Raw genomic sequence first — 13,711 nt, forward strand, 5'->3', positions numbered from 1 at the left:
AAACCTTCTTCTCATTCTATCTCAAAATATTGCCGTTGATTATGTATATACGATATCTATTTTACCATGTTGGAAACAGTGACGGATCTATAATTTACACTTAGGGGGTTCGAAAAAATAACAAAAGCTAAATATAAAAAATAATGTTGTCAATGGGAATCAAACCTAGGACGCAATAACAATTTTGAACACTCTGGACCGCTTGAGCTAATCATTTATATTTATTCAGGGTGTTCAAAAGTAATATATGTACATAAACACAGAAAATCTACCCTATATATACACTGTAAATTTTTGCTGAGGGTGTTCGGTGCTCTAAATCCGCCCCTGGTTGGAAAGACAAATAATGTTTGGAATGAGATTATAAGCATCTTGATGGTAAAAACTTGTTCGAATTCTATATTTACACCAAAGCATAATAAATTGGTTAAATTAAAAATTTAGGTGAAAAATAAATTAATTAACTATGATTTAGTAATAAAATGTATGTGAAAAATGTGTATACATTGAATTTGTGTAAACACTGACTGCCATGTACTTCTAAATTTACAGAGAGCAAAAATCAACACATTTACCCACATATATACGTACATTATTACATCAACAACAAATATACATACATTATTATTAATAGAAAACAAAATGCCAAGACAGGGAAAAGAACTTTTTCGCTATTGTTAATCTATCTATATAAATATATAAAAATAATATAAAACACAAAATACACTCTCATAAGATAGGATTTATATTTATCTTTTTTGTCAAATTTTTGACCTTTTAAATCACATCTTCCATTTATCCGCTACACAATGAAAAAAACCTGAAACGTCACTATTGTCTATTATTTCTATGCGTTGTGACCTTTCTGTCTTCTTGTAGGGTTACGTGCTTCATCATGAAACGACGCCCACAGTTAAAGGCCTTGACGTGTGTATGTATGTCTACATGCCTCTTCAATCATGCATGCATCTTTCAATTTCACTTTTGCTTTTTATTACCTTCTTCGATATCAAAGTAGACTTTTGCAAGTTTCTATTTCTACCTAAATTAAAAGTTTTTACTTTCGGAAAGTTTTCATCTATAATCCCCAACCACTTTATTGTAATATCACCGTTACTATTCCACCATTATATTTGCCGGCAGACCGATCTCCTCCGTCATTCGCCGCCGCTTGCTACCATTTTTAACGGTACATCCTCCTCCTATTCCTCAACATATATAGGTGTGCATCAATTTGTGCGAGCCTGAATTATATTGATATTAACGTTGATTTAAGCGGTGTGCAACTGATGATCGTCCCTAGATTGCAAAAAGTCTTTCCCATCAACAAATTTTTCATTGCTCCTCAGTTTACTTCTCAAATGTGCCTCGCCTTGTGATACTTAGTTTTATATATAAGAATGAAGTCGCGGTTGAAAAAAATGAAATTTCAAATCAAAATAGTTTGTTGGAACAATAACAAATAGGAAAGTCAACGATTTGTATGTGATTACTGGTGTATTTGTAATATGTAGCTCCTTAATATGTGTGTATGTGTCGTCTTTTCTTTTCTTTTTGGAACAAGAATAGCTTGATGTATGTTTTCGTTTTAATTAATTATACTTTTTTGTTTTTAATACTCATTTTAAACAAGCTTTATTGGTAATATGTAATTAACTATACATTAGATAGAAACTTGTGCTTTAAATAAAACCAAGAGTATGAATTATTGATCCCAAAATGTATGATGTTTTTGAGTGTTCCTTCCTAATAGAAAAGATAAATAGTATCTAAATGAATTATTATCTTGATCATTTTGTAAATTCACTAATATGTTCTATATTTGCGTAAAGCGGAGCAAATTTACTAGTTTGTTATATAAGTGGAGTGTAAATTTGCATTAATATGGTTATGTAGCTATTTGGGAACTTGCTCGTGTCTAATACCTACCTTCGTCTTTAAATTAATTTACAATGTCAAGTGAGTAAATGAAAATTCCATGTGAGTTATTTTATGTTTGTAAAAATGTAAATTTTGCATGGAGTATGCTCATAGCTATTGGGAACCTGCTCATGAAAAAGATCGAGTTTTCCCTTGATTTTCATCATATAATTAAGAGGAAAGAGGACTTTCCCCCCAACTTTTGAGTATAGATTAGCATGTGAAATTGTTGAGTTCTCCCGTAAGCATAGGATAAGTGGTCTTGGTCTTCTTATATATGCAAGCAATCCTCTTTTCATTCACAGTTTTAATTGGGTTGAGTTCCAAGATCCATTCTTCTATCTCTTTTTTGGTTAGGCCCATCCCAATTCATTATTATTATTACCCCTATCCGGTGCGGGGGGGGGGGGGTGTTGAGTTCTCCCACATTGGTGTTATAAGTGGTCCTTGGTCTCCTTATATGGCCGTCTTCGTCCCTTTAGCATGTTTTTGCGGGTTGAGTTATTGGAGGGCCAAAGATACATTTTTTACGGAAACACTAGTAAATTGCAATCCAAGAAGTTATAATGGCCCAGAGGAAGAAAACAATCTTTATCAAAGATTATACTGAGTGATAAATACTATTTTATTCATAATTAAAGGTTTTGAATTCGAGCATGCATATGAAAGTGTCTCGGTAGTAAGCACTTTTATCCCTAAAGTGAGACTTTCAGATGTGAGTCTAGATTCATCGAGCCTGAAAATGAGTACCAGACATTAGGTAAGAAACAAGTACCCCACAACTTTACATTGATCAAAATTGAATTAGATATAATTGCAAGGATTTCTTATAAAGGGACTTCGAGAATATATTCTTTGCAAAGATTTGTACTATGCAAACATATTAGCTGGCCACGAAATGCAATTTAAAACCCCGCGAAAAGGAAGTAAGAATTCCCCAAGCGTGTTCTGATACTTTTGCTTGTGTTCTTATCCTTTTGCTTACTCCCTTTTGTACATTTTTAGTTTTAAACAAAGCTATCATCTTGTCTGCTTTTGATTATTCCCATTTACACTTTGAAAACCAAAACTAATATAGTAATTTTATATTGCCGTGTCCTCTGTTTTTGCTTATTCCCAATCGCACTTGTAAACAAAAGCTATCAATTTCATATTGCCATCTTCTCTTCTTCTGCTTATTCCCAATTGCACCTTTAAACAAAGCTCTCAATTTTCTATTGACATGTTTCTTTGTTGCAAACTTGCAACTCCATATATATAATCAATTACCAGTAGCATGCTGTGCACTGACTCATAACCCCTCTGTCTTAGCTTCTTCTTATTGCACCATTTCTTGGCTTTTCATCTCTCATTTCCAACAACTATTTCATTAATTTGTGGTGCACCTAGTCATGTCCAAATCACTAGCAGGAAAGAGGTTTCTTGTTGGTTATGCTCTTTCACCTGAAAAGATGAGCACATTTATGAAAGATTCTCTGGTCATTCATGCCCGAGAACGAGGCGTTGATCTAATTCCTATCGATATCAACAAGCCAGTGATAGAACAAGGTCCCTTCGACTGCATCATTCACAAGCTATATGACACAGAGTGGAGGAAACAGCTGGGAGAATTCTCTCTTCAGAACCCTACCACCCTCATAATCGACCCCGTAAATGCCATCGAGAAGCTCCAGAATCGAGTCTCCATGCTAAAATTCGTCAAAGAATTGAAAATCGAGAATCTCGAAACTCCTTTGCAGGTTTTTTTTTGTTTGAGTTTCAATTATTCCATATGTTCCAATATACCTTATGTAGCATAATTACTACTACTGTATTTTTTTTTTTTTTACCATATTTTAAATGTGTTCTAAATATTTTGAATTATTAACTATTACTAGTATAATTGGTCCCTACTCCCTAGTATGATTTATGGGACTAGTACTTTTTATGACTTGCCAAATATGTAATTTATTTTAAAAGAATTGAAGTATTTATATCCGAATTTACATAAGAAATTACGAATTTTGACCCCCCGTGCTTTGAATTTTACTAAAAAAAGTGAAATGGAGGGAGTACACTGGAGGACCAAGAAGAAGAAAGGTAAATATTAATAAGGCGATTAAACCATTTATACAAGTGTTAAATCAATTGTCTTTTCTCTATTTTCGCAATGAATTCAATTGAAACCAATTCACTAAAAATAGCTCCACCCCTGAGAAGTGAAAAAAAGAGATAGTGTGAATTGAATTTATAATTTATTAGCTCAGCTGTAAGCTTGGATGATTGCTTTGCAGGTTTTCGTTTCCGAGGATTCATCAGAATCCCCGCTGGACGCCATGACTCGTGAGGGCATGAAATTTCCCCTGATTGCCAAACCCTTGATAGCTGATGGCTCCGCGAACTCACACCAAATGTCTTTAGTCCTAAACCAAAACGGGTTAACAAAATTAAACCCGCCAATCGTCTTACAGGAATTCATTAACCACGGGGGAGTTATTTTCAAGGTTTACGTAGCAGGGGATCACGTGAAATGTGTCAAAAGGAAGTCACTGACTGATATATCAGTGGATAAATTGGAAACCAGCTCAGAGAACTTGATATCATTTTCACAGGTATCTAATTTTGCTGATCAAAATCAGAGTGACCGCGAGAGTTTCACAGAGCTGATGGAGGCAGCAGAGATGCCTCCTTTGAGCTTTGTAAACGAAGTAGCTAACCGTATGAGGGATGCTTTGGAGCTGCATCTGTTTAACTTTGATATGCTAAGGGACAGTAGAACTGGAACTCGATATCTTGTTATTGATATCAATTACTTCCCTGGTTATGCTAAGGTGCCCGAATTCGAGACTATGCTAACTGATTTTTTCATTGATATTGCACGCAAGAAGAGAAGCAGTGAGACTGCTAATTTGGACCAGCTGGAGACTAAGGCCAAGGAGGCAGATTCTAATGGAAACAATTTATAAATCCTGCTGATTATGATCATTACCGTTTAAGATCATTGGCCTTTTACTGTTTTGATTCATTGGATTTGCATGTATGTAACATGTGTTAGGTTGATTTTGGGGCTTATATTGGGCTTGTGAAAAACGCTTTCTTGCTCCGTGGTGATCGAGTAGATGTGACTGTACCTAGTACTGAAAGAAGAATAAATGAAGACATCTTTGAATAAAAACCACCAACTCCTAAGTCAAAGATGTGTATTTCACGGAAAATTTTAGTAGTCTATTTGATTTATTATCAGTCTATTTAGTTAGTGAGGATGTAGTTTCCTCCTCATTTCCCCTTACACTCCCCCATTTTAAGAAAATAAAAAATAATTAAAAAATTATATAGTATTTCACTGGAGGATCTATATCACAAGTTATGAGATCGACACAACTCAATAGTTTTGGCTCAAACTTTATATTTGTGTTAAAAGAATCACTTAATATGTATATAAAGTTTATCTTGAACCCAGGGGCGGAAGTAGCCTTTCGATTATGGTTCATCTGAACCAATAACTTTCGGCAAGGAGTATATATATATATATATGTATATGTAAGAATCTATATATATATATATATATATATATATATATATATATGAATCTACTAAAATACCAAAAAATATTAGATTTGAACCCATAATTTTAACATTACAATAAAAATTCAATATTGAAAATCTTAAAAGTAGAACCTAAAAAATTTAGATTTTGGATCACCTCTGCGTGAACCCAATCTTGTCCTAAAGTTCAAAAGAAAAAGAAGATTCAAACATACTTCATTTTCAATGAAATCTAGCCATAGTATTTGGTAACGGTTGGTGGAGGGATTAGTTGCCTTTTTTTAATCTGTTCAACAGTATTATCTACCAATTAATTATATCATGAGCTTGCTTGTTCTCGAGGCTAAGTGGACGTCGTTAGCTTCTAATTTTATCTTTGGTTTCTATATATTTCTTGTTAACTAGCTATAATTAAAAAAAGGTCTTAAAATCCAGGACATTATCAGTTAATTCAACGGGGATTCCGATTCTTTTCCTTATCTCAATTTTCACTGTTTCATCAGAAGTACTAAGAAAGGAAAACAGACACACACACACACATATGCACTGTTCACCAACGGAGTAATTCTCTTTTCCATCACTATAGGAGCCAAATTTTTAAACTATCGAGTATAACTTAACTCTACACACCGGCAACAGGGCCGGCAATATAGAAGAATTTTACAGTATGACACATTGACATTTGACACTACAACATTATGCATATATGACTATGAAAATAAGGCAAATAACATGTCACAACAGGTTAATTTACAAGGATACTGTAAATAAATAAATAACTAAAAAGAGAAGTTAAAGGCCTCTGATACAATGGAATCCAGAAACTGCAAGCCAGTTGATGGAAAGAATTCAAAGTATTTTTAATTTACATATCGAAAAATAGTAGCAGTTATCAACAAAGGAAGTGTCTCAATATACCATCGCAACCAAAGCAATTAATTAAGGTGAGTAGGCGGGGTCATGGAGACCTTGAAGCTTGGCTGCAAGAAAGTAACAACATAGAGAATTAGTAACATCAACTGAAATAAACTATGGATATCTTTAAATAGATGAACGATAAAAGATATTCAACTTATATACATTGATGTACTATGCAAAGGATATTTAGGCCGTTTGTGTAGAAGTTAAACTCAAAGATGAATATACTAGTACTAAAAAGACAACATACTCTATGATGTCTCTCCAGTAAGAGTCGCTTGCTTCTTCATCACCCATTATTTGTCCCCATGCTCCAAAGGTGGACCCTGATGCAGATGAAGGCTGCATCATCAGTTCTTGTTTTGGGTAAATATCGCCCCTCGTGTTTTCCTTTGGCAATTCAATGCTACTCATTGGAAACTCAGGGGAATCAAGACGCATAATTCCTAGCCTAGGAACGTCGTCTGCGCTGATGTTTCTCAAAATTTGATCACTCGCAGTAATTACATTTCCAGCATTCCCACATGACGATGATGTGCTACTTGTACCACTCACCATCAGTTGATCACCTCCATTAGTGGCATTAATATCATGACCAGTGTTATCAGAGAAATTATTTGCATCTTTGATTGCTGCTTGGACATTATCTGAGGAATTGAGACCAAAATTACCAATTGATGAGTCGTCGCTGCTGTTATTGGATAGAAATTGCTGGTAATTCATTAAGGCAGAGTTGTAGTACTCCTGAAGCTGATGACTCTGATCACAAATATATTGTGATCCAAAGATTTGGTTCAAATTATCTGTGGCGGCGTTGGTAATTAGGGAATGAATTAATGAGCTAGAAGTTTGTAACAATTGGATTTGGTGAATTAGTTGATCTGTATCTGGAAACAAGAAATTGGTGAGAGTATTCATATCGAATTGACGGTTCATGGAACTATTATTATTGATAATATTGGAGGAAACAGCAGCAAGCAGGTGAGGAGGCAAATTCCCAATAAGGCCATTAAAAAGGTTAACATGATCAGTTCTAGGCCTATGAGTTACGGGATCGATTCCCATCTGCAGAAGTTTCTTCCTCAGATGAGTATTCCAGTAATTCTTTATCTCATTATCAGTTCGTCCCGGTAGACGTGTTGCAATTGCTGACCATCTGCAATACAACAGAATAATTAGGGGGTGTCAATCGTACAGTTCGATCAGTTAATCAAAAAGAAATGTTTTAGTGTATACTATTCTTTTCGTTTCAATTTACATGATAAAGTTGGCTAGATATGTATAATATTTATGTGGCTATAAGACTTTTAAAACTTATGATTTTATACGTGTCATAACACTTGTATAGCCATAGAAAAAACTTGTCATTAACAATAAAATCATAAACTCTCAAGTTATTTCAAGTTTGTAAACTGACTAATAAGGAAATAGTAAGTGGAGTATGTAATACTTGTTCCCAAGGAGTGAGTGGAGTTTGATGATAAGTTTTTCTTCATCGTCAGAGAATTTGCCTCTCTTGATATCAGGCCTGAGATAATTAGTCCACCGTAGGCGGCAGCTTTTTCCACAGCGATTCAGTCCAGCAAGCTTAGGAAGAGCTCTCCAATTTCCATGGCCATTGTTGTGGATGTAATCCACTAGCTTTTGATCTTCTTCAGGAGTCCAAGGACCTTTCTTTAGCCCACTCATATCATCACTTTCATCTGATCTTCTTCCCATATTTTTCTTAAAGTTTAATGCAGTATACTATGGTGAGCATTAGCTAGCTAGTGTGGCACTCCAGTTTTCATGTTTCGAAATAGGAGCAGTTAAATAAGCGTAAGCTGGAGAAACTATTTTCTCTAAGATGTTGATGTTTTCGTGCTCCTTTGGCCTTTCTATGTTTGGAGTCTTTGGGTGAGGGGTTGGTTGATGACTAGGACACTTTGCACCTCTCTTAGGTTTGTTGTTTTGTCCTCATTAATTATCGTTGTTATTCCGCTTAGAGTATACTATAAAAATAATGTCATTTTACTTCTTTTCACGCCAATAAAGAAAAATAAATAAATACAAGGAATAGTTTATTAAGTTACCCCTATTTATTGCTAGATATTTTTTTGAGGATTGAGAAGTATTTATTAAAAAAGACTACTTTAATGTTAAAGGTATAGTTGGAAACAATTGTCAACTTTACTCTTAAAATCCTAAAATGACAATTATTTTTGGACAAACTTTTTTAGCTAAAGTGAAAGTTAAAATGGGACGGAGGGAGTATTATAATTATGATATAAATAATTCAAAAATTGCTAATTCTGAAATAAAAAATTATAGGAGGACCAAACAGGGTCGTCTCAACAACTTTGGGGGCCTAAAGCCGAACTTCAAATAGAGGCCCTAATTTGTTTAAAGGAAAGATCGTAATATATATTTTTATTTAATGTCTACTTTTCTAGCTTTTTCAGATGCAAAGTCATTAATTACTATTTTATAATAGATTTGTTCTAACAATTCCTTTTCAATTGATAATATATCTAATCCATTCTGTCTCTCTTGAGACATTACTGATCTTATATAAGATTTTATCAATTTTAATTTTGAAAAACTTCTTTCGGTTGAGGTAATAATTTATATATAAAATATATCTTTAAGGAAAAAACGGGGCCCCAAGCGATTGCTTTATTGGCCTTATAATCGAGCTACCCCTGAGACCAAATATAAGGTAAAATAATCTCACAATTCATCTCATAAAATTCTGAAATAAATGATCAATCAATATCGGTATAGAGCCCGTTTGGATTGGCTTATAGCTTAAAGTTGTTTTCTGAGACCAAATATAAGGTAAAATAATCTCACAATTCATCTCATAAAATTCTGAAATAAATGATCTATCAGTATCGGTATAATACAGAGTAAAATTCAATGTAGGGTAGGAATTAAGTAAAACCTTGAGACACGATATTGATCAACCTCGTTGATCATATATCAACGCGGTTTACATACTTCGTAATCTCAAAATAAGTTAGATGCTCAAATTATTTCATATATTTAACATGGGTTATAAGATGGACGCACCGCGTACGTTTTCTTAATATTCTAGACGGCGTATGCCCGTGCTGTGCACTGGCCCAACACTTTGGATTATAGTGTATCTATGTGTATGTAGTTGTGTTGGATAGTGATAATATATATATATATATTTTATATTGCTAATAAACATACATAAGTTTGTACTGTTTTTATGTATATATATATATATATATACTATGCTCAAAACACGATTAATATAACATTTTAATTTGTGCGCCGTATCTAAAACTTTATTATATTAGTGTTTGCTATGAATACAAAGTCAGCAAAAATTTATTAATACTTTTTAAAAGAGAAGACTTGTTTAAAAAGCAACTATTTTCCTCTTTTTGAAATAAAATAATAACAATATTTAAGCATCGGTTGATACTTTAAATTTTAATTCGGTTAATTTAAAGGTGTAAAATACTTTTTATTTTTTTTATCAAATTTTGATTTGGATAATTCTAATTCAAATTATTAAATTAATTTTACATGTTTAAAACGAAATAAAGTAGAAATTTGATTTTCAATTTAACCGAAGAAATACTATTTTTTGGTTAAATAAATATTCTCGATTTAGCTCATTTTACTTGTCATGTTATCTTTTGCATGGTTTTTTAAGGAAACGTCAATTAATTCATTTGATATTATTTTTTTCTTTTACGACATTAATCTCTTTTCACATTTATAAGAGTAAGAATAAAAATGAAAAAGTAATTAAATTCTATCTTATTCTAAAATATAAATATTTTAAGTATATTTATTTTAGTAAACGTAACAAATAAATGACATGGCTGAATAGCAAATACAACAGTTCAATATCTAGATTAAATCTCAGGCAAATATAAAAAAAGAAAGAAAATTGTATGGTTTGGCTACTTAACGTTTTGAAGAAAAGCAATAATACGGGGTCCATGTTTTTTATTGTACAATAATTTCATTTGCTCCCACTAATGGTTTGATACGCATGTGGCAATGAATCTATCATTATTGACTTAATGGGATACTTTAAAAATTACACGAATATTGTTTGATTTTTTAATATGGGGTGCACTTTTTGTTTTGACATTATTTGTTTTTTTAATATGGGGTCCACTTTTATTTTTATTTTTTTTATATTGCTTTATTTTGTTAATATTGGTGGAGATGATGGATTTTTTTTTTTTAATTGCTTGGTGTTTAGTATGGGGCTCACCCTTTTTTTTTTGGGAACGGACGACGATCCATGTATAGAAACTGACGTTTCTATATAGTAGTAAATTTCCTATTTTCATGATTAATATTTATATTTCACATAATTTACGAATAAAAGATAAAAACACCGTGTATTAAGGGGAAAACCACTAATTTTTTTTTATTTTTTTTTAAGTTTAACTAAGTTGAAATTGAATTCAATAAGTGAAATATTAAATAGGATAGGGATGAGATGAGACTAGATGCTCTAAAACATTGATGTTGTCTCTTCTATTTTTGTAACTCTTGCCAAAACTAGAAATTTAAGAATGTAGCAGTGGTTAATTTCTGTGTAATAGTTCAAAGTTGGTATACATTGACCTCATTAATATGACTTTATATTTTCTTTACCCACAAGGCTAGCGGGACAAGTTTTATAGCACTCGTATATATCTACGCAAGACGCAAGTTGGTTATTTGTGTAGGCTTTACGCCAAATAATATGTCTCATTCTCTCAGTAGAAAATTAGGAGACAAGTAACAGGTGTCAAGAATAACTCATCTCAAACTTATTTAAGTTAAACTCTTTTCTTTGGAATTAGTAGAATTTCAATATTTGTTTTATCAAATTTTAAAATCATCTCGCTTAGAAGGTTAAAATGTTACAATGCATGTGAACACTTTTATTTAATTATATTTAACTCAAAAAATCAGATACTTAAAAATCTTAATTTAAAATTTTAACAATTTAAGCTTGAAGATAAAAATATCAAACCATTAAACACATGGTCATGTTCGACAGTTTCTTTTTAATTGACATGGGAAATAACAAGGTTATGTACAATGTAGATTTACTCGCACCTGATGTCTACACCAAACTAATAAATACACGACACGTGTCTTAGAATGCACTCTTATAATTAAAAATCATAAACAATTAATTGTACCATTATTCTTTTGAGTTATTTTCTGTTTGTGTGCGTGGTATATCAAAAGTTCATGAGCTCACGAAACCCCTATTGTCTTTTGGGACGAACTACCGAACCAATTCTTTTCTAACTTCTAACGACTTATTATAAAAATCATTCTTGTAGTTAAAGTCAATTTGGATGCTTCTAAAACGTGATAATTATATATTTATGCTCTATCTAAAGTTAACGAATTAATTAATTATACTAGCATACGGGAAATGGTCATTTAAATGTTTGACCCCCTTGAGAAATTATGAGACTAGAGCTTCCAAATTTTGCGTTATTTTTTTCCCTGATATGGTGGAATTGGGTTTTTAGTTAATTTTCTTGAAGTAGAAAAGAAAGAAATCAAGGCAAAGCTGTCAAATGATATACACTTAGCAACGGTAGAACTTCCACATTTTATATGTGTCAATTGTCATACGTGATCTTACTTAGATCTAAGATGATCAAATTTCATGACAATAGTAGACATATAATCATTAACTTTAAGGGAGAATGCATAAAGGGAAGAACGCGCAACTGCTCTTAGAGTGACCAAATTGCGCAGTTGATCTCCCTGTACCTACCAATACTTTTTACGTAACTGCAGTAGTACTATATTAGTACATATATTTGTTTTAAGCTTACTAACTTTGGTGAGTTTTTCGACGTGCAATGATAAATCTTTACAAGTTTTCTGGAGTATTCCAATTGGAGTCCTTAATTGATTCCAAAGAAGAACAACATAGCATATATTTCATATTAATTGATACGAATGTTGACCATATCAGATATGGTTTTATTGTCATATATGATTTTATATATTCTCTGATTATGCAGAATCACATCCTTAATATTGTGGAAGATATGGCTCGATATTGTGCATGATATACGCCTAGAATCATGCTTGTCATTATGTAGATATTTGTGTATAAATAGTCTATAGTTCATGAATTGTAGATCAGAAAATATGTAGAATATTTTTCAATCTCTTATGATTCTTGATTTATCAATAGTTTTCATGGTATCAAGAGCCTAATTTTTTTCCTAAAATTGTTCTACTTCCTATACTTTGTTGCTATTTGATTTTTGTCATCAAGTTATCTTTTCTATCTTCCCAATGGAGTCACATTCTCATGATATTTTGTATACCAAATTTGATGGAAAAAACTATCCTATGTGGGAATTTCATTTTCATATCGTTGTTCAAGGGAAAAGCTTGTTTGGAATGTTGGATGGATCAACAACTGAGCCAAACGAAGATAAGGAAAAACTAGTTTGGCATGCTAACAATGCTCGTGTCATTTCGTGGATCCTCAATTCCATACACGTAGATGTTGCACTTAGTCTGCATCCGTTCAATCTGGCATCGAAGATGTGGAAGCATCTCAAAAAGTTATACTCTCAATGTAACCATGCTCGTGATTTTGAATTAGAACATACTCTTTCAGAATACAAGCAGGGAGACAAAGACATTCAGAGTTATTATTCGGGACTGATGGCGATCTGGTCAGAACAAGACCAAAGTTTTGGAGGAAACCTTTTTTCCACAGGTCTCAAAGAAGTTATGCTGGAGAAGAAGAAGACTCGAGTCATACTCGAGTCGTTCAATTTCTCATGAAATTGAGGCTTGACTTTGAACCCATTAGAGCAAACATTCTTAGTAGAGAAACCCTATCGGACATTGATGTGGTTTACGGAGAACTCATTCGTGAGGAGACGCGCATCAATACTCAAGCAGTAATGGATTCGTCCTACGCAATTGACACGGCTATGTATGCATCAAAAGGTAAATTCTACACTCAGAATTCGTCTCAAAAGTCTGGAGTATGGTCAATGCTTTGAGTGCAAAGGGTATGGTCATATTGCGTCACATTGCAGGAAGAGAAATATATGCAGTTATTGCCAGAAGCCTGGCCATATAATTCTGGAGTGCAATCGATGCCCAAACACGCATCAAACCAAGAACAAAGCTTATCAAGCAGCCGAAGCTTATATGAGTCAAGCAGAGATCACACCACCATCTGCCTTGGATCCAAAAGCACTTCAAAAGATGATACAAGATTCAGTTGATGCTGCTTTCCCATGGGCTATTTCCAATGCTCTCACTGTTGCTTATCCTGGTAAGAAATTAAATAAGAATTCAAAAGTTTGGCATGTACATTCATCTGCTT

General features: G+C 33.0%; 2 protein-coding genes across 3 annotated transcripts; one reads left to right on the forward strand and one right to left on the reverse strand.

The window, feature by feature from the left end:
* The first annotated feature begins 2,869 nt into the window (after positions 1–2,869).
* Positions 2,870–5,201, forward strand: LOC132058260 (inositol-tetrakisphosphate 1-kinase 1-like). Its single transcript, XM_059450814.1, has 2 exons — positions 2,870–3,659; positions 4,194–5,201. The coding sequence occupies exons 1-2, from the start codon at positions 3,312–3,314 to the stop codon at positions 4,863–4,865; spliced, it is 1,020 nt and encodes a 339-aa protein (XP_059306797.1). The 5' UTR covers positions 2,870–3,311; the 3' UTR covers positions 4,866–5,201.
* Positions 5,202–6,003: 802 nt separating this feature from the next.
* On the reverse strand, positions 6,004–8,179 carry LOC132058261 (transcription factor MYB53-like). 2 transcript variants are annotated; one of them, XM_059450815.1, is made up of 3 exons: positions 7,814–8,179; positions 6,610–7,519; positions 6,004–6,420 (listed from the first exon to the last, which is right to left on the reverse strand). In XM_059450815.1, the coding sequence occupies exons 1-3, from the start codon at positions 8,080–8,082 to the stop codon at positions 6,385–6,387; spliced, it is 1,215 nt and encodes a 404-aa protein (XP_059306798.1). In that variant the 5' UTR covers positions 8,083–8,179; the 3' UTR covers positions 6,004–6,384. The 2 variants fall into 2 exon arrangements, with proteins under 2 accessions (XP_059306798.1, XP_059306800.1); XM_059450817.1 differs by having other exon boundaries at positions 6,007–6,425; positions 6,614–7,519; positions 7,814–8,177.
* Positions 8,180–13,711: the final 5,532 nt, after the last annotated feature.

The sequence above is a fragment of the Lycium ferocissimum genome, chromosome 5 (genome assembly GCF_029784015.1).
Source record: "Lycium ferocissimum isolate CSIRO_LF1 chromosome 5, AGI_CSIRO_Lferr_CH_V1, whole genome shotgun sequence".
NCBI lineage: Eukaryota > Viridiplantae > Streptophyta > Magnoliopsida > Solanales > Solanaceae > Lycium > Lycium ferocissimum.

Excerpts from the sequence above, each read along its gene's own strand:
- LOC132058260 (XM_059450814.1), top strand. The coding sequence starts at position 3,312 with ATGTCCAAATCACTAGCAGGAAAGAGGTTTCTTGTTGGTTATGCTCTT. Across the intron at positions 3,660-4,193 it reads ATCTCGAAACTCCTTTGCAG|GTTTTCGTTTCCGAGGATTC; the intron begins GTTTTTTTTTGT and ends ATTGCTTTGCAG.
- LOC132058261 (XM_059450815.1), bottom strand. The coding sequence starts at position 8,082 with ATGGGAAGAAGATCAGATGAAAGTGATGATATGAGTGGGCTAAAGAAA. Across the intron at positions 7,520-7,813 it reads CACTCACTCCTTGGGAACAA|ATGGTCAGCAATTGCAACAC; the intron begins GTATTACATACT and ends GTTGTATTGCAG. Across the intron at positions 6,421-6,609 it reads GGAGAGACATCATAGAGTAT|CTTCAAGGTCTCCATGACCC; the intron begins GTTGTCTTTTTA and ends CTTGCAGCCAAG.